General features: G+C 39.7%; 1 protein-coding gene and 1 pseudogene across 2 annotated transcripts; one reads left to right on the forward strand and one right to left on the reverse strand.

Moving 5' to 3' along the window:
- Positions 1 to 20,419, forward strand: part of LOC129530205 (centriole and centriolar satellite protein OFD1-like) — an 812,440-nt pseudogene that overhangs the window by 490,566 nt on the left and 301,455 nt on the right.
- Positions 6,610 to 19,958, reverse strand: LOC129530242 (RNA-binding motif protein, Y chromosome, family 1 member F/J-like). 2 transcript variants are annotated; one of them, XM_063703399.1, is made up of 11 exons: positions 19,828 to 19,924; positions 19,088 to 19,146; positions 17,853 to 17,965; positions 17,267 to 17,370; positions 14,072 to 14,249; positions 12,009 to 12,161; positions 9,879 to 9,993; positions 8,813 to 8,923; positions 7,780 to 7,890; positions 7,604 to 7,692; positions 6,610 to 7,189 (listed from the first exon to the last, which is right to left on the reverse strand). In XM_063703399.1, exons 3-11 carry the CDS (start codon positions 17,959 to 17,961, stop codon positions 6,888 to 6,890), a joined length of 1,272 nt encoding a protein of 423 aa, XP_063559469.1. In that variant the 5' UTR covers positions 17,962 to 17,965; positions 19,088 to 19,146; positions 19,828 to 19,924; the 3' UTR covers positions 6,610 to 6,887. The 2 variants fall into 2 exon arrangements, with proteins under 2 accessions (XP_063559469.1, XP_055233082.1); XM_055377107.1 differs by lacking the exon at positions 19,088 to 19,146 and having other exon boundaries at positions 19,828 to 19,958.

Raw genomic sequence — 20,419 nt, forward strand, 5'->3', positions numbered from 1 at the left:
CCTCACCCCAGCTACATGAAATGGTCCTTTGAGTACGTCCTCTTTCTCCTTCTTGGCCAGGGAAGGGGAGGAACGTAACTATCCCGGGTACGGGAGGCAGGATGAAGTTTTCCTTTTATCACTATCTTTACTTCCACAATGAAGTGATCATTCAGGAGTATTGCCTTGGCATCCTCGGTAAGGAGCGCCTCCCAGCATGGTAGGGGAGCTGGTGTGTGGGAGGGTAGGTCTGCCATGAACCTTCCTGACTCCTCTCTCTGCAGGATACAGGATGTCTCATTCCACTGCAGTCTAGTGGTTGTGGGATCATGAAGGTCAAGCCTCCAGCTGCAGGCTGTACAGCTCCTACCTGACCTTCTTCAGCTGGTTGGCTGACCATGACTGCCCAGGTTCTGGCAGGATTGCTTAGGTGAGCGCCAGGTAGGGCATCATGGGAAAGGAGCTTGCTGGTCATTCGTTGGCCTCTTGGGAATTGGCTTTGAGCCATGACCTGAACTAACCTGTACCCACTTCTGCAGTCCCCTAGATCATCAGCCAGGGCCTGTAGCTCAATCCCCTGCAGTACTTCTCCAGGGAGGGAGGCCATTAGAGAGTGAACAGAGAGGAGGCCAGGTGAGCAGTCTAGGGCTGGGGACTGAGAGGCCGTTGATTCCTGGAGTTGTGCCCCACATGGAGAAACCAAGCCTCACGGAGGTGACTGCAGTGAGCAATCCCACGTCATCCATGGGCTGGCGGAGAAATGGCCATCAAAGAACTGTAACACCCACATTTTAGGACTGGGGCACCTTAAGCCACCTAAGAGGAATAAGTGTCTATGGTCATTGGGTGAGAAGCAAGGCTCAAGTGGTAGCTGTCTCATCATCCCTCACCGGCTGAGGCCTGAGGCCGGCCACCACTTGGAGCTCAGTTTGGGCTCAACCAGGGCCCTCTCACCCTCCACCCAGATATCCTCCCAAGGCCCCTCTCTATGTCTTCCCTGATGGGCTGTCCCACGCCCATCATTTTTTGTTACAATGATCCCAGGCTTCCCTGAGATGCTTTCTGCCCTCTGCCATCATCACTCACACTGCCGTGCCCCGCCCTGCCCCACCAGACAAGAGAGGCCATTACACAGGGAATCTGGACAAGCACACTGGGCTCACAGGAGAGGAAATGTGAAGAGACTGCAAAATGGAGGAGCCCTTCATTGTGTGTCCAGGGAGGGAACCTGGCTGGGAATTAAGGCGACCTGAGTAGTGGTGTGGACACCCAGTGTTACTTATCATGATGAAGACCTGCTTTGTCACATCCCCTAATATTAATATGGAAGTTATTTTCTTGGAATAGTCAAACAATGTGTACAAAGAAATAGTGTTTGTTCACATTTGTGTAGAAATACTGCAGACGCGTCCATTTTCCATTACAATTCTTATGGGAGACTTGAAGTGTTTATTGAGTTTTAAGATACATTTTGATTGTTCTGCCCCCAGCAAATTTTATGATCATGTTTGCACTGTAGAGACATGGAATCCAGAAAAGTTTTGAGTGACTTTCAGCTTCTTTTAGAGTACTTACTTGTAAATTTTGAATTTTTTTCCGTATAGTTCTCTTCAGTTTATTATTTTCATTTTATATGCAAGGTGATAAATTTGTTTTATTTGCCTTTTGTGGAAACTTTGTTTTAATGTACTTTGTATTTTCTGTTAGATATGCGAGTTGAACTGTGAGTACAAAATTTTTATTTTCATTTTTTAGTTGTTTTGGGGTGTCTGTGTGTGTTTTGAGGAGTATTGCTCTGTCACCCAGGCTGGAGTGAAGTGGCAGGATCTTGGCTCAACCTCAACCTCCGCCTCCCAGCTTCAAGCAATTCCCCTGCCTCGGCCTTCTGAGGAGTTGGGATTACTGGTGCATGCCACCATGTGCAGCTAATTTTTGTATTTTTAGTCAAGACTGGGTTTCACCATATTTGCCAGGCTGGTCTCCGACTCCTGACCTCAAGTGATCCACCCACTTTTGCCTGCCAAACTGCTAGGCTTACAGTGTGAGCCACCATGCCCAGCCTCATTTATTTGTTTATGTATTAGAACCCTTCTTCTATTTTCTTCAAGTACACACATTTTAGAGTGATTGAAAGAATGTATTTTATTTATTTAGTCAATAGTAGAATTTTAAAAGTAATGTTTTTATTCAGTGAATACAGTATTGTGAATAGGTTAAACCTTGTATAGTATTGCCATTCTCTCTTTCATACATTTTTCAACAACTCTGATACTGTTTCCGTCCCCCCGCCTCCGAGGAGAACACGCAGATAGGTCCAAAAAATTGTGGAAGTGAGTGGGTATGAAAATATAATTTGAAGGCCGGATGGGGATGGTTCACGCCTGTAATCCCCACACTTTGGGAGGCCAAGGCTGGTGGATTACCAGATGTCAGAAGTTCAAGACCAGCCTGGTCAACGTGGTGAAACCCCATCTCTACTAAATATTTGAAAATTAGCTGTGCATGGTGGCAGGTTCCTGTAATCCTAGCTATTTGGGAGGCTGAGGCAGGAGAATCGGTTGAACCCAAGAGGCGGTGGTTGCAGTGAGCCAAGATCACGCCACGGCACTACAGCCTGGGTCACAACACCAAAGCTTTGTCTCCACCACCCCACACCCCCGAAAAAAGCATTATTTTGGGAAAAACCCATCCAGCACTTGTAAAAATAAGGAATTCATAGGCATGGTCACTGTAGTGGTCTAAAACACACTTTGAAATTCTTCTCAAACCCATTTGAAAATATTCCTGATGGGACTGAACACAGTACTTGCTTGTAATGAATAGAAAACAGTACAAGCATTTTCTGGATACTGGACCACCTCTGGCCTAGTTTAGAAAAGGTGCCACAGCTCTGCCCAAGTCTCCTGCTCTCATCCCCCTTAGGAGCCCCCGACCAGTACATCACGAAGTCTAACACCCTGATGACACTATGCAGAAGGGACATCCAATGGAGAGACTCAAAGAAACAGAACAAGATGTCTGAGCATCTCAGCAGTCCAGCCCCTGCCATTTGAGTCACGCTAGCCATGGCACCAGGGAGATGAGAAGACACCCGCCAATGTCCCCATCTTTGGCCATCACTAGATTGCATCCTCCTGAGTGTCCCTGAACCACATTCATTTGGCTGAGAGACTGAGGGCGATTGCAGAGACTGACAGTTAGGAAATTATAATTATGGTTTTAAGCCACTAAGTTTTAGCTAATTCTGAAAAGCACTTTAGACTCCTAGAAAAACTGCGTTGTCTACTGACTTAATTGCAGAGAGCTGTAAAGGCCAACATCATGAATGCTAATACCCTGGAAAAGTCAAATCATCGAGACTCTTCTAAGCACAACAGATCTTTAATGTCCCTTCGCTATGGCTGGAGAATAATCTAACATGTATCTGATAGAGTTGTTTGAAAGCCTCTGTTCACATCTCTCCGACTGGTATGGGTCAACTCTGGTCTGGTTTAGTTCTAGGCAACTGCAGCAGTTCACCTTTCATTTAGGTCATGGCCTACACTGATTTTTTTGATCACTGACTGTGTCTTTGTCTGTGTATGTATGTGTTGTGTGTTACCATATTTTATAGGAGGAGGCTAAATAGTAGTACTATAATAGTTTTGTAAACATAAAACATTCCAGGAAGTCAATATTGCTTATCACTCGAGCTTTAAAACAGATACGGAGTTAGACATGACAAGATGCCACGTCTAGTATCATACCAAAGCTAGCCAAGCTTGGTGGCCCATGGATGTTCTCCCAGCTACTTCGAAGGCTGATGCAGGAGAATCCATTGAACCCTGGTGATGGAGTTTGCAGTAACGTGAGATCACACCACTGTGCTCCAGCCTGGGCACCAGAGCAAGACGCTGTCTCAGAAATAAAAAGAGAATAAAATAATAAAATAGGAGAGATCACGGGAGACAGAAATGCATACAACTGGGTGGGCACTGTGGCTCATGCCTGGATCCCAGCATTTTGAGAGGCTGATGTGGATGCATCACTAAAGGAAAGGAATTCAAGACCAGCCTGAGCAAATATTGTGAAACCTGGTCTCTACTGAAAATACAAAAAAATGGCCAGGATTGGTGTCATATGATTGCAGTCGCAGCTGCTTAGAAGGGTGTGACTGGACAATTGCTTGAACCCGTGATAAGGAGGGAGCAGTGAGCTGAGATCACGCCACTGCACTCCAGCCTAGGTGACAGGGCAGGATTCTATCCTAAAAAAAAAAAATCAGTGAGAGAAAAAGATACAGAGACAAAAAGAAAGAAAGACAGGAAGGAAGAGAGGAAGGGAGGGAAGGAGGAAGGGAATGAAAATTTGTACCTAACAGTTGTAAATACTTTTGGCATACACGTGATATTTTGATACAAGTAATGTGAACTGGTAAGGGAGGGATCAAAGAGGGGATGGGGGTGGGTTAAATTATACTTGCTTAGAAGGAATAAGATCTAGTGTTCAGTGGCACACGATGACTACACTTAATAAGGATTTATTGTACATCTCAAAATAATTAAAAGAGCAAAGGTGAAATGTCACTGATACCAAGGAAAGATATGCCAGACTCAGTGAGGTGGAATGTCGCTCATAATACGAAAAGATACGCCAGACTCAGTGGCTCACGGCTATAATCACAACACTTTGGGAAGCCAGGGAAGGAGGATTATTTCGGTCTGGGAGTTTGAGACCAGCCTGAACAATATGTCCAAAGCATTGTCCCTACCACACACACACAAACACAAAAGCTGGGCATGGTGGTTGGTGTGTGTCTGTAATTCCAGCTACTTGGGAGGCTGAAACAGAAGGCTTGCACATTTGAACCCCGTGTTCAAGGCTGCAGTGAGCTATGATGGTGCCACTGCAGTCTAGGCTGGACAACAGTGTGAGACCTTGTCTCTAAACAAGAAAAAAGAATCGATAAGTGCTTGAACTGAAGGATACCCTATTTATTATTTATATATTTGTTGATGGATATAATTATTTTTGTGTTGGAGTCGCACTCTGTCACCCAGCCTAGGGTGCATGGTGCGATATCGGCTCACCGCAGCATCAGGCTCCCAAGTTCAAACCATTGTCCTGCCTGAGCCTCCCAATTAACTGCAACGTACTACAGGCAGGCACCACCATGCCCGGCTAATTTTTGTATTTTTGGTAGAGATGGGGTTTCACGGTGTTGGCCAGCCTGGTCTTCAACTCCTGTCCTAAAGTGCTCTGCAAGCCTCGGCCTCCCCAAGTGTTAGAATTAGAGACCTGAACCACCACACCTGGACAGTAAGATACATAAGACTCGGGAGATTTATCTTTTCACTTCATCCTCACAATGCTACAGGTGAATGAAAACACTTCATAACATGAATAACTCACTTCAAAATCAAAGTTGGCAACTTCTCCCTTTAAAATTATTTGTACCCTTACCCTATAAAAATTGATGATTGTGTCAAAATTTTTCAAGAAAATACTTCCTCCTGCCTATTAGTCTGTCAATTCTAAGAATTATGGACTGCAAAACTTCTGGAACTTGATGTATTTCATTTCTTTAGTTTGTATAATCAGGAAAATTAATTCATTTAGTTATTTCGGTCCAAATATTTTTATCATTCAATGATGTCTGAAAACTTTAAGCAATCCCATCAGAAACTTTATGCTGTTGTTTATGTTTTATATACTTCACTTTCCCCTAAGTATGAGGTTTAAAGTGTTTCCATTCATATTATCAATTATATCTGATAGGGTGAGAGTGGTGGCTCATGCCTATAATCTCAGCACTTCGGGAGTCTGAGGAGGGTGGATCAGGATTTTTAGAACAGCCTGGCAAACAAGGTGAAACGCTGTCTGCACTAAAAATACAAAAATTGGCCCAGCTGTGCTGCACACATATCTAATACCAGTTACTCAGGATGCTGAGGCAGAATAGCTTGGACCCAGAGGGCAGCGGTTGCCATAAGCCAAGACAGAGCCACTGCACCCCAGCTTCGGCGACAAAGCTACACTTCATCTCAAAAAAAATTGATACTATCCCAACCATTCTAGATTATTCCTATTTGTAAGAACATATTACTAAACCATTACTTACAACATCCATTGTCAAAATATTCAAGAAAAAATTAACGTGGGTACCTCACAAGAAAAAACACTTCCTTTCCACTATTTAAACTACGAACATTTAAATTCATTATGCTATGGACCTGAGAAACTTAGCTGGTTCGCTTCTGATTTAGGTGAAAAAAAAGTTTTCATTACCGTTATCTTCTTCAGTCACAGAATGCTTCACAGAGAATGTTCCGGATGTCTTAAACTTTAGTATCAATGACATCTAATTATTTCCTTTGACCTGTACTATTCCTCTAAAAAATAAACATTTTAGGGTGAGGCAGACAGTTTTGTAGTCTTTCTGAAGACTTCTCAAACATTTTAACCTTGTTAGTTTTTAAAGAGAAAAAGCTTAATTAGAAAACTTGAGCAGCTTGCAAGGGCGACATAACACATCCCTAATTTTGTATCTGTGTTCAAAGAAACAAAGGAAAACGTACAACAAACTACACAATTTACTCTCCTATTGAATTTGCTTTAAGCATGTGTGGCTAACCAATAACACCAGGCATCTTGCAGTACATGTAAAATTTTATTGTGAAAATTTTAAGGCAGATATTACATCTAAACACTTTTCAAATAGCATCAACAAGTATGAAATTACTTTGAAAACAATTCCTTTTCCTTTGAATACCTCAAAAAATTCATGGAGGAAGTTAGTATCTACCTCTCTCCACAAAACCAACATGTTTCTTTTAGTAATATGCAGGTAACGATGCAGAAATAACATTTCAATTTTTGATTTGCAAACAAGGTTTGGTATGCAATAACTATTATTTTGAATGCTTGCTTTAATATCTGCTCGAGTCTCCTTTTTCAGATCGACGCTCCCCACCATCTGCTATAGATGCCACATAACTTGAGCTACCATATGCTTCACGAGGATCAGGGAGCACCCTACCCAGAGAAGGCGGATTCCTTTGGTCTTTTCTGCAAACATGCTCACGATCACAATAATGAAAATCACCACAGCTCCTTGAGTAACTCTCCCAACTTCTGCCATATCTATCTCGTGTATTACTGTATGCATGGCAGGTGCTTCCACCATAAGACATCCGAGGTCCTCGTGCAGGTGGTGCACCATGAGAGGTCCCTGCAGGGTTGATAAAATAATATGTGGGACTACATTTAAACATTTTTACTGCTATCATTAAAGCATGAATTAGTTAAAGTACTATTTGGAAATATCTGCTTTCCTCCGCCTTTGTTGACAGGATATTAATCAAGTCTTCAATAGTCAGAAGGTTTTATTTAAGAGAAGTGTAAGAGTAGTAGTATTTTGCAGCTTAACAAACTTAATTCTAAAGTAAATGCTCAGTCACATTTTCTTAACGTTAACTGAAGTTCTCACCTTCATATCATTCCCTAGGCTTTATACTGTTAAGAATACTCAATATTTAAACATGTTGCATATGTCCTTTACAATTTTCCTTAGAATTTCATTAAAATAACAATCTGGTCTATTCAATAAAATTCTGTAATTTACAAATCCATCCTGGACCCTTACCGTATCTCGGAAATGCATCTCTATAAGAACTTCCACTTAGATGTTCAGAATGATCTCTACCAAGGGCCTCACCGTAGCCATCATGATAACTAAATTGAAAAAAAAAAAAGTCTTTTCAATTTCAGAATGAACCATTTAAGAAATCTATTTGATAAATCCAGATGACATGACAGTACCTATATCCTCTAGAGGAATGTTCATCCCAACTAGAATGACCATAATCACGGTATGCATAGTCTCTAGGTGGTGAAGTATAATCCCTGGTTTCTCGGGAACTTGGATGATTTCTGCGTGCACAAGTTTAAGCAAGGAATTTTAAATTGTCAACTTCTAGTATCCAAAACATAACTAAATTACAACTTAAACACAATTAAATTGCCAAACATCTAAATAAAATGCCCACAGAGCCCAAATGCCCAAAATGCCCAAATGCCCAAAAAGCACATGAAACAGATACTCATGATCAATGATTCAGGAAATGCATTTCAAATAAAAAAGGAGCTTCCACACTTCACACACACACACTGGAAGGGTAATAAATTTTCAAAAGCAGGAAATAACAAGTGTTTGAGAAGATGTAGCTAATTGGAGCCCTGACACAATGTTAGTTGGAATGAGCAATTGAAGAAATCTATTTGATAAATCCAGAAAAAGTTACAGTATCTATATCTTCTAGAAGAACGTTCATCCTGCCTAGAATGACCATAGTCTCGGTATGCCTAGCCTCTAGTTGGTGGAGCATAATCCCTAGTTTCTCGGGAACTTGGATGATTTCTGTGTGCATAATTTAAGCAACAAATTTTAAATTTTCATCTTCTAGTATCGAATACATGACTAACTTACAACTTTAAATTAAAAGGCCAAACATCTAGATAGATATTTCTCCAAATAAAATAGGCAAATGCCCAAAAAGCACATGGGACAGATACTCATATTCAGTGATTCGGAAAATGCATGTCTTTTTTTTTTATTATACTTTAAGTTCTAGGGTACATGTGCATGATGAGTTAATGGGTGCAGGAAATGCATTCCAAATCCAAAATGAGATATCATATTTCACACACACACACTGGAAGGGCAATAAATTTTCAAAAGCAGGAAATAACAAGTGTCTGAGAGGATGTAGATAAATTGGAGCCCTGATACAATGTTAGTTGGAATGAACAATTTAAGAAATCTATTTGACAAATCCAGAAAAAGTTACAGTACCTATATCCTCTAGAATAACTTTCATACTGTCGAGAATGACCATAATCACGGTATGCATGGCCTCTAGATGGTGGAGCATAATCCCTCGTTTCTTGGCAACTTGGATGATTTCTGTGTGCATAAGTTTAAGCAACAAATTTTAAATTTTCAACTTCTAGTTTCCAATACATGACTAACTTACAACTTAAACAAAATTAAAAGGCCAAACATCTAAACAGATATTTCTCCACATAAAATCGACAAATGCCCAAAAAGCACACGGGACAGATACTCATATTCAGTGATGCAGAAAATGCATTTCTTTTTGTTTTATTATACTTTAAGTTCTAGGATACATGTGCATGATGAGTTAATGGGTGCAGAAAATGCATTTCAAATCCAAAATGACATATCATATTTCACACAGACAGTTGAATGGGAATAAATTTCCAAAAGCAGGAAATAACAAGTGTTTGAGAGGATGTAGACAAATTGGAATGCTGATACAACGCTAGGTTGGAACGGAAAATGATGCAGCTACTATGGAGAAATGTGGCGGTTCCTCAAGAAAACAAACATCATCATCATAGGACCATGCAATTCCACTCATATACACCCAGAACTGAATAAGCATACTCAAACAAATATTGGTGCGTAGAAATACTGGGGTGGAAACCACCCAGATAAAATAATGGGCTAATAGCTTGTGGAAGGAGTGAAGTGCTGTGATGTAAATGAACCTTCAGGATATCATGCAAAAGGAAAGCTGACAAATACAAAAAGTCATGTACTGTTTGAGCACATTAACATTAAATACCCACAACAGGTAAGTTCAGAGGCAGAACACTGACTGGTGTTTGCTAGCAGCTAAGGAAAAGGAGGAAATGGGAGGGACTGCTTAACTGGTAGTAGGAGTTTTAATTTGGAGTGATGAAAATGTTTTGGAACTCGATGGAGGTAGTTGTTGCGTGGCACAGAATGTATTAAACACCACTTAACTGATCACCTTATAATATTTAATTTTGCCATGTGAATTTCATCACCACAGAAAAAAAAAATCAACCGTGTTTTTTAATTTTTCCTTTACCCATCGTTAGTTGCATAACCATCATCTCTTGGTGACATATGATCATTTCTCCAGGAAGATACTGTCGCTCTGCGTGGAGGAACTCCATAATTCTCTCTTCTTTGTGACATGGGACCTTTAACATTCAAATGATGGAACATTATGTAAAGAACACCAAATCTGAAACACTATTTTCTCTTCTCTCAAACAACTTTTTAAAATTATTTCTTCTATGACTCCATTCTTTGTTTCCTAAATTACTAGACAGTCATGACACTGTGAATATTTCTCATGGCTTTGGATAATCCCATGGCTCCCGCAAGGCCAGTTCTTCTAATGAAGCTGAAGGCAAACATTAATGCTTAGGTAAAAGTTGATATGTAATGGTTAATAACTACTTAGTTATTATTTTCCTTTTCATATAAATTACTGATGACTGTGAGTGACACAGGCAAAACATGTAAAACCATCAAACTCTTCACTGATTTTAAAGTTTACATACATTGTCGTTTCTCAGCCAAAGAAGGTGGATTTTCCAAAATCATTCAGTCCATCTCACACACACATAAATACAGCTACCTGTAAATGACTATATGCTAAATGTTTACATAAAAGTTCTTTATCTCTAACTGGTTGGCTCTATCTTAAATGTTGACAAATTAAAATGTATTAGTGAAGATTTTCTAATGATGGTCAAGATTTGCTTTTACTGCCAAGAAAGCAATGCTATTCAAGGGGTCATTACAACATTGTTGCTATTTCAAACTAGAAAGTTTCTCCTTTAATATATTCTTCACTTGCTATTCCTTACAGGTCAGTGTTTCACATATGATACCTTCACTGGCTAATTTTCCAATGGAAATGTGTTGGCTTGGGTGTCCTGAAGCCAATAAATACCTCCCTTCACCGATACTCTACGTATGAAATGTAAAATTGAAAATGGCAGTTTTTAACTTCCTCCATATTAGGATGGAGGACTAAGAAAGAATTTTAATTTGCTCTGCTTAAACTTCCTTGCTAACAACTTTTATTTATTGTCTTATTTTCTTCTGTTCAGTCTGCAGTCTTACAATTCTTCTCAAAAGTATTACTTGCATTCAACCCTACTGCTCACCTCATGTTGCTTAGTTCTAAATTCTCTCCTCCAATAATTTCAAATCTTACACTAAGGATCTTGTGTTAATGTTTAAACAACCCGGTACAATCTCAATTACTGATTTACATACACCTATATTTCACAGCTCTGCATTTTTGTGATATCCACTTAATTTAAGAATTTTGGACTCCTATGTGTCTACCTTTCGAGCCTTAAATTTATTTTTAAATCATATTTAAGCTCAATGACTCCTTGTCTGCTAAATGCTCTTGTAGTTCTTTTGAATCTTCATGCAAGCAGTGAGTATGCCTTGCACATACGCATTACTGAGGTCTCAAAAGCTGGATGGCCAGGCTTAGCGGCTCACACTGTGAGTGAGTGTGGAAGGCTGAGGCAGCTGGACCGCTTGAGCCCCGGGCTTTAACATCAGTTTTGACAGTGTAGTCAGATCCTCTCTCTACAAAAACATAGGGAAAAATTGTAGCTAGGTGTGGTGCTGCATGCCTGTAGTTGCAGAAACTCGGGAGGCTGAAACAGCAGAATTGCTTGAGCCCAGGAATTTGAGGCTATAGTAAGCCGTCATCTCACAACTTTGAGGCTACAGTAAGCCGTCATCTCATATAGTGCACTCTCACCTAGTAAGAGCAAGACTCCAACCCAGCAAAGTCACCGAACGAGCAGTTTTTAGAATGCGACACCAGGGGACTTAGGAAATGGAAGAATTAATTAGATCAAGAAGCCTACCATCAAAGAATACTGCTAGGAACTTTTAGAAAAATTAAGGGGAATTTTCTAGCAAACACAGGATTAAAAGGAATGTTGGCCTCACTCTAATCACTTCTTTGATCTGCAATGAGAAGCTCAAGTATTTCTTCAACATAAATCTGAAATGTACCTAGTGAGATAGAAACTATAATAAAAGCTATCAATCAGTAATTATGCTCACGTATGTGTCACTTCCCTTTTGTTCAATGAACTTAAAGCTAAGCATTCAGGGAAAACAGCTCATTTTTAGTCATACAAAAACTACGGTCTTTCTGTCAGGTAGCATTTACCTTGGCTTCCCATCCCACTATTGCTACTTGCCACAGCAGAAGGAGCAGATTTTTTCGGAGGAGGACCTCCACTTCTTGAAGATGGACCCCTTTTAACTGGAATGAGTCCCCTAGAATAACTCATCTTGAGATCAGGAGTGTATCCACCATCATCTGTATTTCAAACAAAATCTTTTTAGTTAACTAACATCACTGTTTCTTAAATGGCTAAGTTTTAGTTGTTTATAAATATTTTCTACATTTTATAACAAATTCACATTTTGTCTAAACTAATAAAATTAGCATTCCTACATGGTATTAGTACACTTCAAGCAATAAAAGTTCATTTAGAAAATCTAGAAAGAAACGCAAGTATCATAATACGTCGGTATGAAGGAGAGGTAAGGAAAAATGGGGAGTGAACGGGGGCAGAAATCTATCACTAAAATATCTAACTATAAAATGCATAAAAATATTAAAAGAAAAATGACAAATGACTGTTTATATCATTGTGTAATGAGGAAAAATTTTCAAAGCACATCATAAAGATAAACTAATTTCCATTCAAAGAAACTCAAATATTTCCAATACCAAGAAGTCACATATCAGGAAAATACATTGTCTCTAAAATTTGTTAACACAATACAGACTTCTTAAAATTCCCTTATGAGACACTAATTTTCAGTTGAGATTATGCTGAATTGTAACAGTCTTTAAAAGTTGCATAATCGGTAATATAAACATATTTTTATACATCTACAAAAATGTAGATATATGCCAACTGCCAGGTGGTGTTACAGGTTAGAATTTGTATATACGTTCTCATCCGTGGCAGAGTATAATTGAACCTCACCCTCAAGATCAGTGGAGACAAAACAGCCATGAAGCTATGCATCTTAAAATGGAGCAAACACTGCAATTTCAACTTGAAAAAAATCTCCAATTAATTACACGTCTGGTTATTAAAACTCCACGTTAATTGTTAGAGTTTTGAAGGTTGGTTAATAGATAATACAAGTTAACCAACAGGTTTATTTATTTATTCAGATGGACTCTTGCCCTATCACGCAGGCTGGAGTGCCATGGCATAACCTTGGCTCACCGCAGCTTTTGCCTCCTAGGTTCCTGTGATTCTCCTGCCTCAGCCTCCTGAGTAGCTGGGATTACAGGTGCATGCCACCACACCCAGGCAAATTGTTTTGTATCTTTAGGAGAGACAGGGTTTCACCATGTTGGCCAGGCTGGTCTGGAACTCCTGACCTCGTGGTCCACCTGCCCTGTACTCCCCAGGTGCTGAGGTGACAGGCGTGAGCCACCTCGCACAGCCCATCCAATAGTTTTTTCTTTTTCCTTTTGTTTAAATATATGGTTTGTTTTTCTTTTATATGTAAAGATGGACCCCTCATTTCTATTAAGTAAGTCACTCATAAATATCATTTTCAGTGACTCAGCCTCCAGCAAAGAAAGATTCATACATATCTGTGAAGCAGTGGTTTTTACATCTTTCCAGAGTCACAGACTCTTTTCAGAAATTAAAGTTCTACATTTCTTCAATTGAACATGCTTTATGGCAGGCCAATGTACAAACTCTCTGTATCAAAATTACAAAGCAATACATTTGCATAGATGTTTCCACATGTAGACACAAGAAAACAAATACTGCAAAATCAATCTTCAGTATTCAATTACTTTTTCCTGTTGGAAAATTTTAAATATTACATCGTACTTTGATCATACAACTGACACGAAGTTCTGGGCCCTAAAGTAGAAAACTCTAAAGTATAATGAATAAAAATGAGTTCTGCAGAAAACCGGTTGAGTACAGGCAATCAGCATTCATAAACACAACTCAGTTTCAAATGTGTGTTACTTCAATGCAAACTTATTATAATTTTAAAACAAATTTTAGATATTAGTTCAATCATTTTTATAATACACCTTTAGTACTTAGAAATAAGTTTGCTTATTATCAATAAGCTAATTTTCTCTTCATACAGGAAATAAAAAAATTGAGAAATTTCGATATCGTCAAAACTTATTTTCTTTCAGTCCTATGGTTCCATCTTTATATTTTAAAACATTACCCAGGTGTCCTTCATGTGAGGGAAGCCACCCTCTTTTTCCTCCACTGCTTCCTCTTGCAGATCTCAGACTTCCTGAAGGGCTTCTGTTTCTCGAAGAAGCTGGTGGTCTCCGCCTACCACCACTTTGAAAAGATGGTTTCTTGGCTTGTTCTACTTTTATTGCTTTTCCATCCAAAGACTAGAAGTATTAAGGGTACTATCAATAACATTGGCACATTTAACGTAAGCACATTTTACAAACAGTTTTACATCAACTCTAGTTCAATTCGAGGTATTTTCTCCCAAAAGGAAACTTTGTTTTCTCCTAAAATGAACACATCTTTCGCAATGCCAAATTTGAGATAGTTACTGAGCACATGCCTTCCATTAAGGGATCAAACACAAATTCTATTATTCAAATTCCTTGAAAACTCCTCCATTATTAAAAAAAAAAAAAAACTCAAACATAAAAAAAAAGATGGACCCATCACACATTCTATGGAAGAATGTGGCACATCTGTTTTTTACACGATATAATCCACTTCATCTTTGTATTCACATCACTGATTTGAAAGTTGCAGTGTCCCAACAAAACTTGCGTCATTTTAAAAAAAATGAGCTTACTTTTTCAGAGTGATTAGTCACATTACTCATTATGAGTTGTTTCTTGTTGGATTTGCTAACACTTACATAAAATGTCCCCATATGATTTACAATTCTATATTGACTCTAAAAATGTTTCTGTAAATGTGATCCTTGTTTGATCTCATTAAGTTTTCTTCCCTTACTCATTTCTTACATTGCCTTAGACGTGCCCCTAAAAAATGAATCTTAATATAGTACTTCAGGTAATTTCTCAGAAATGCTTAACTATCCTAATTAATTTCACAATAACATTTTTCACTGTAATCTTTTCTACAGGCCACAGCAATTTTTGAAAACAGTTCAGCTAATAATGCGATTTAAAAATTACATGGCTTTTGTTATTTGGAGGAAGGACTTAAATCCCCGAACAAGACCCCTTGCAGCCACATCGCCAGTTGTTCCTACCTTGAAACTTCTTTTGTTATTTCTGGGCTCAAAATATTCTCCCCAGATTTGCCCACGGCTGCTTCCTTCCCAGTGTTCTGAAGTCAGCCAAAATTCCTTAACTGTTAATTCCCCCTGAAAACTCGAAGAACCTCCTTTATTGGCCATCTTAACATTAATGTGCATACAACATTCACAGTTATTTTAACACAATAAATTATGTGAGATGAAGTAATTTAGAAATAACGTTGGCTGGGTGCGGTGGCTCACACCTGTAATCCCAACACTTTGGGAGGCCGAGGCGGGTGGATCATGAGGTGAAGAGATAGAGCTCATCCTGGCCAACAGGGTGAAACCCCATCCCTACTCAAAGTACAAAATTAGCTGGGCGTGGTGGCGCGCCTCTGTAGCCCCTGGTACTGGGAGGCTGAGGAAAGAGAATCGCTTGAACCTGAGAGGCGGAGGTTGCAGTAAGCCAAGATGGCCCCACTGCAATCCAGCCTAGGGCACACGGCGAGTCTCCATCTTAAAAAGCAAACAAACGAACAAAAACTTTACACAAATTATCTGCCCTTTTGCTTGAAAACTAGAGGGAAAAAAGAAATTATCATAGATTCCTATACAGAAGTCAAAATTATCTCCATACCTACCACAAAACCATGAACCAAAAGTAACTCTTGGTTTCTACCACAGCTTGAAATACTAATTTATAAGGGTGAATGAAAATGTACTTTCTGCTATGTGACAGGAAGTGTGCTAGATGTAACTGAAAGAAAAGCAACTAGCAAGACTTAAATATGCGCTATATACAATTTCACGATCAACAGATTAATACTCAGTACAGTGAGTACAAAATACCTACAATACGAAATGAGGAAGAAAATATGAAATCTAAGTGGTTTTTGAAGCATAAATTTTATGTATGAGACACACACAGGGAAGGATAATTCTCAAGAAGTCTAAAAAAGCACTTTGGGGATAGCGTGAAGACTAACAGGACCTAAAAACAGATTGGGATAAGGTCATTTATTTATTTCATTTATTTTTTGTGTTTTTGAGACGGATTCTTGCTCTGTTGCCAGGCTGGAGTGCATCGGCGTGATCTCGGCTCACTGCAACCTCTGCCTCCTTGGGTTTAACTGATTCCCCTGCCTCAGCCTACTGACTAGCTGGGTCTATAGGCACACACAACCAGATGCAGCTAATTTTTTTTTTTTTATTTTAGTAGAGACAGGGTTTCACCATGTTGGCCATTATGGTTGCTTTCTCCTGAGCCTGTGATCTGCCCGCCTTGGCCACCCAAAGTGCTGGGATTACATGCATGAGCCACCATGCCCGGCATGATTGGGGTAATGTTATAAAGCAAAAAAGCACTAAAGAGCACAGAATGGAATGCTCTTGACTACAATGTAAAGGAATTCAATAATTAAAATAATTACATACAAGTTTAAAGCTTAAGTAAACACACAATCTCTAGATTTAAGACTCAACAGGAAAAGAGACCATTGGTTCAATCAAAACAAGTCCTCAAACACACTGGGGAAATGAGTAATTAGCTATTCATGTTACATAAATCACTCTGGTGACAGGAAAGAAATGTCCTTAGCAGAAAAAGCAAGCATGGAGCAAAAATGCCAGTTACTTCTTCTGCTATCTGACTTCAATGTTCTCATATTATTTTCTATTTTCAACTACTTAACCTTTCCGTAAATGTAAAGGTCTTATTTAAATATACTTTTGCAAAAATATATTTTCATAAAATGTATTCTTCAAGAAGGAAAGAGTCTTTCCTTCTTGTGAGTCTGTCTAGATGTCTATCCAGTTTGTCTACACTCTAAAAGTATTTCCATGAATTGGATGTACTTCAATTAACAGCATTTAATAAATATTGACTTATTACTTTCATATACATGAGGGTTCCTTATAAGTTTTAAAGCTCTTCAAAACCTTTTAAAATCTATTTGCACTCATATCGAAATACAAACATAGAAAAAGGTTATCAAATATTAATTTATATAATGTTAATTCCAATACCCTTCCGACTACACTTGCACGTATATGGCACAAAAAAGAGGATGGCTTCATATGTCATTCTACTATCTTCAAAAGTTTAGTAATATTAAAAAGACCTAGAAATATTGTTAATTGAAGAACAGAGTTAGAATATTAGTAATAAGGGACTCTTACCTTTCCATTCATATCTTTGGCAGCATTCTTAGCATCTGCAGGGTTCTCAAAAGTAATAAAGGCAAAGCCTCTGGATTTGCTGGTTTGATCCTTTATCAAAAGAACTAAAATATATGAAAACATATTACATGCATATAATGGACTCATCAAGGCACTAACCATCTAAAAGTTACATCAAACTAAAAAATAATTGCATTTCACATCACTGTTATGGTTCTTAATACTCAGTCACCCCTACAGTCAGTCTACTTTATTCCAGTTTGTTTCGGAACTCCACAGCACATTTACTTTTCCTCATTTTCCTTTCTAAGTAGTAGGTTATCCTTTCCATAGAACCTTAACCTACTACTATGAGAATTTTCCAAATATCAAACAGATACTACAAAATAAGAGTTCAAAACGCATAAGGCATTTTAATGTAGGTATACAATGAACTTTGAAAAAATATATTTTTTCAAAACATATATATATATAACATACATATTTTAAACAAACATATTGAAATATACATGTGAAAATACACATACACACACACACACACACTCACACACACACACACACACACACACACGGTTTTCAGAGTTACCTTCTGATATGGGACCATGTTTCCCAAACACTGCTTTAAGCATCTTCTCATTGGTTTCTCTATTGAGGCCACCAATGAAAAGCTTGCCAGGATGATCTGCTTCTACCATTGTGCTGTAAATGGTAAAACATTATCTATATTTAGATATAAATAAGCTAAAAAGATAAAATTTTATTACATACTGTGCTGAAAACCCAAGTAAAATTCCCTTCGCGAGGCTGACATCTTTTTAGTATTTCTTACTTTAAATATGTAAAATTTGTAACACTCAGAGCGAAGGGACAGTAACTTCATGGACACACGCTGCATTTTAGTATGTACCTGACAAAATCTCATTTCTAAAAATTAGATAAGAAAAGCTATTGTAATTTTCCTAAGTTGCAATATGAAGAATGTCCCCATTTAAGTAATTTTATTTGAAAACAATCTATTTATGAGGTACAGTGTGATGTTTTGCATATTTGCTTTCTTGAGATGTATGTCTCCTGTGGCCAAAGTGAACTGCTCACTGCAGGCTCTTCCACCCAGCCTCAACTGATCTTCCTACATCTCAGCTTCCCAAGTAGCTAGAACTACAGGCGCTTTCTACCATAGCTGGGAAATTTTTTGTATTTTCAAAAATAGACAACGGTTTCCCCATAGGGCCCAAGCTAGTCTCCAAATCTTCGGCTCAAGTGTTCTGCCGGCTTGGGACTACCAAAGTGATGGGATTTCAAGGGTGACTCACCACACTCAGCATGATATTTGGATAAGAGATGAAATCAAGCTACTGAAAATGTTCTAGGAGGAGAATATTTTAAATATTTTACCATCTTTTAGTGATTTGAAATATACAATAGGTCAAAGATCCCCAAACCCTAGCCTTCAACCCGTACCTATCTGTGGCCTGAATGTGATGCCAGAGGATGACATGTAATACCTGTCTGTGGAGAATGTAACGCCTGAGGATGACCTGAGGTGGTACAGTTTTATCCGGAAACCATCCTCCCTACTCCCTCGCTGGCCCTCCCTGTCCCCGTGACAGCCTCACTGCCCCACCTGGCCTCTGTCACATTGCTCCTACCGGAAGACCCGCCCCACCACGTGCCCCTCGGAGACCTGCCGCCAGCCCCCACTCCCAAACCTGTCCACCTCGCCGCCTTCTTCCCCTGCGCAACCTTTGTCTGAGGAAAAACTGGCTTCCACTAAACCAGTCCCTGATGCGAAAATAGCAATGAAAGAGTCCATTACGTTACCCAGGCTGGTCTCAAACTCCTGACTTCACGCCATCCTCCGACCTCCACTTTCCAAAATGCTAGGATTACAGGAGTAAGGCAGTGTGCCAGGTTAACAGAATAACTTAAGCGCATCTATTTTGTTCCAGTTTTCGGCTATCTAACTCCATTTATCTCCATTACACCCACTTATTCGGTTTAAATTATTTACGGTGCCAAAGATACATGAAACATCTTTCAAATACTGTCATACAACGAAGGAGACAATTACAGCCTTTACAGAGGCAAACTGAAACTGAGATTATTTATGGCCCCATATTTCCACATACACTAAAGTAACACAATTTATGTCAAAAGTTGATAATTTCTTCCAAGCAAATCAGACACGCGACATGTGCTAACTAAAAGTGTGACTTTTTAATCGCAGTGGTTAAGTGTATCGCCTGTATTCTGAATCATGACCACATTCACAGAGAAAACCCGCTTTAATAAAAAGTGCACATGAAAACAATGGCGCCTTAGCACCATCTCCCACAACTAGTCGGACATATTAGGCAGTTAAAGGTAGAATCCTCAGGAAAAATCAATGAGTTTAACGAAAGTGAGTCTCTTAATAGCAATGAGGAGTTCTTTCCCCAGTGACTCCTCCCGTAATTCAACAGCCACACATAGAAAACCCATCCCCTTTTATAGACAAAATCCCAAACCTTTGCTTTCTATTCTTGCCGAGAGACCCAGCTGTCCAGAGAAACAGAAAATACCTGCGCTTTTTAGCAGGACAAAGAGCCTGAGGTTCGCCTGGCCCTCAGGCCGTACGTAACCGGCTTCGGAACACCACAGGGCCAACTGCGGGAAGGACAGCTGGTGCTACCCTGAGAGGGAAGGACGCCAGAAGCCGTGCCCGGAAATCCCGCCTACCTCCAGCGACCAATCATTGCGAAGGCGGTGGGCGTCAGCCAGTTACTGCGAAGGTTGTGGGCGTGTCCTGAGGCCCCCCGCCCCGGCTGGGCTGCAGCTCCGTCATGTCGCGGTAACTCTTCCGAGACCACGCTTGTGCCATGGGGCGGGCGGCGGTGGATTAAGGCACACGCGAAGTGTGAGCCCTTTGCAGTTGTGGGCATGGAAGACCTACACCCTAACTGGCATCCTGAGTGTGGCAAGACATTAATTAACCCACAGGGAACACATGAAACATCTCACTTCATTAGGCAGGCTAGGCTGATGGTACTGAATATTGCAGATCCAGAGGGGAGAGAGAGGGACCAGCGCTGCCCGCTGGGACAGCACCGGCGGGGGCTTGGGGGGATTGGGGCAGGGCGAGTGCATGGGACTAAAGTCGACTGGTACGTTGCT

Source organism: Gorilla gorilla, chromosome Y, assembly GCF_029281585.2.
Source record: "Gorilla gorilla gorilla isolate KB3781 chromosome Y, NHGRI_mGorGor1-v2.1_pri, whole genome shotgun sequence".
Taxonomy (NCBI): Eukaryota; Metazoa; Chordata; class Mammalia; order Primates; family Hominidae; genus Gorilla; species Gorilla gorilla.

Excerpts from the sequence above, each read along its gene's own strand:
- LOC129530242 (XM_055377107.1), bottom strand. The coding sequence starts at position 17,961 with ATGGTAGAAGCAGATCATCCTGGCAAGCTTTTCATTGGTGGCCTCAAT. Across the intron at positions 12,162-14,071 it reads CTCACATGAAGGACACCTGG|ATGATGGTGGATACACTCCT; the intron begins GTAATGTTTTAA and ends TTTGAAATACAG. Across the intron at positions 7,891-8,812 it reads AGTTATTCTAGAGGATATAG|AAATCATCCAAGTTCCCGAG; the intron begins GTACTGTAACTT and ends TTGTGCACGCAG.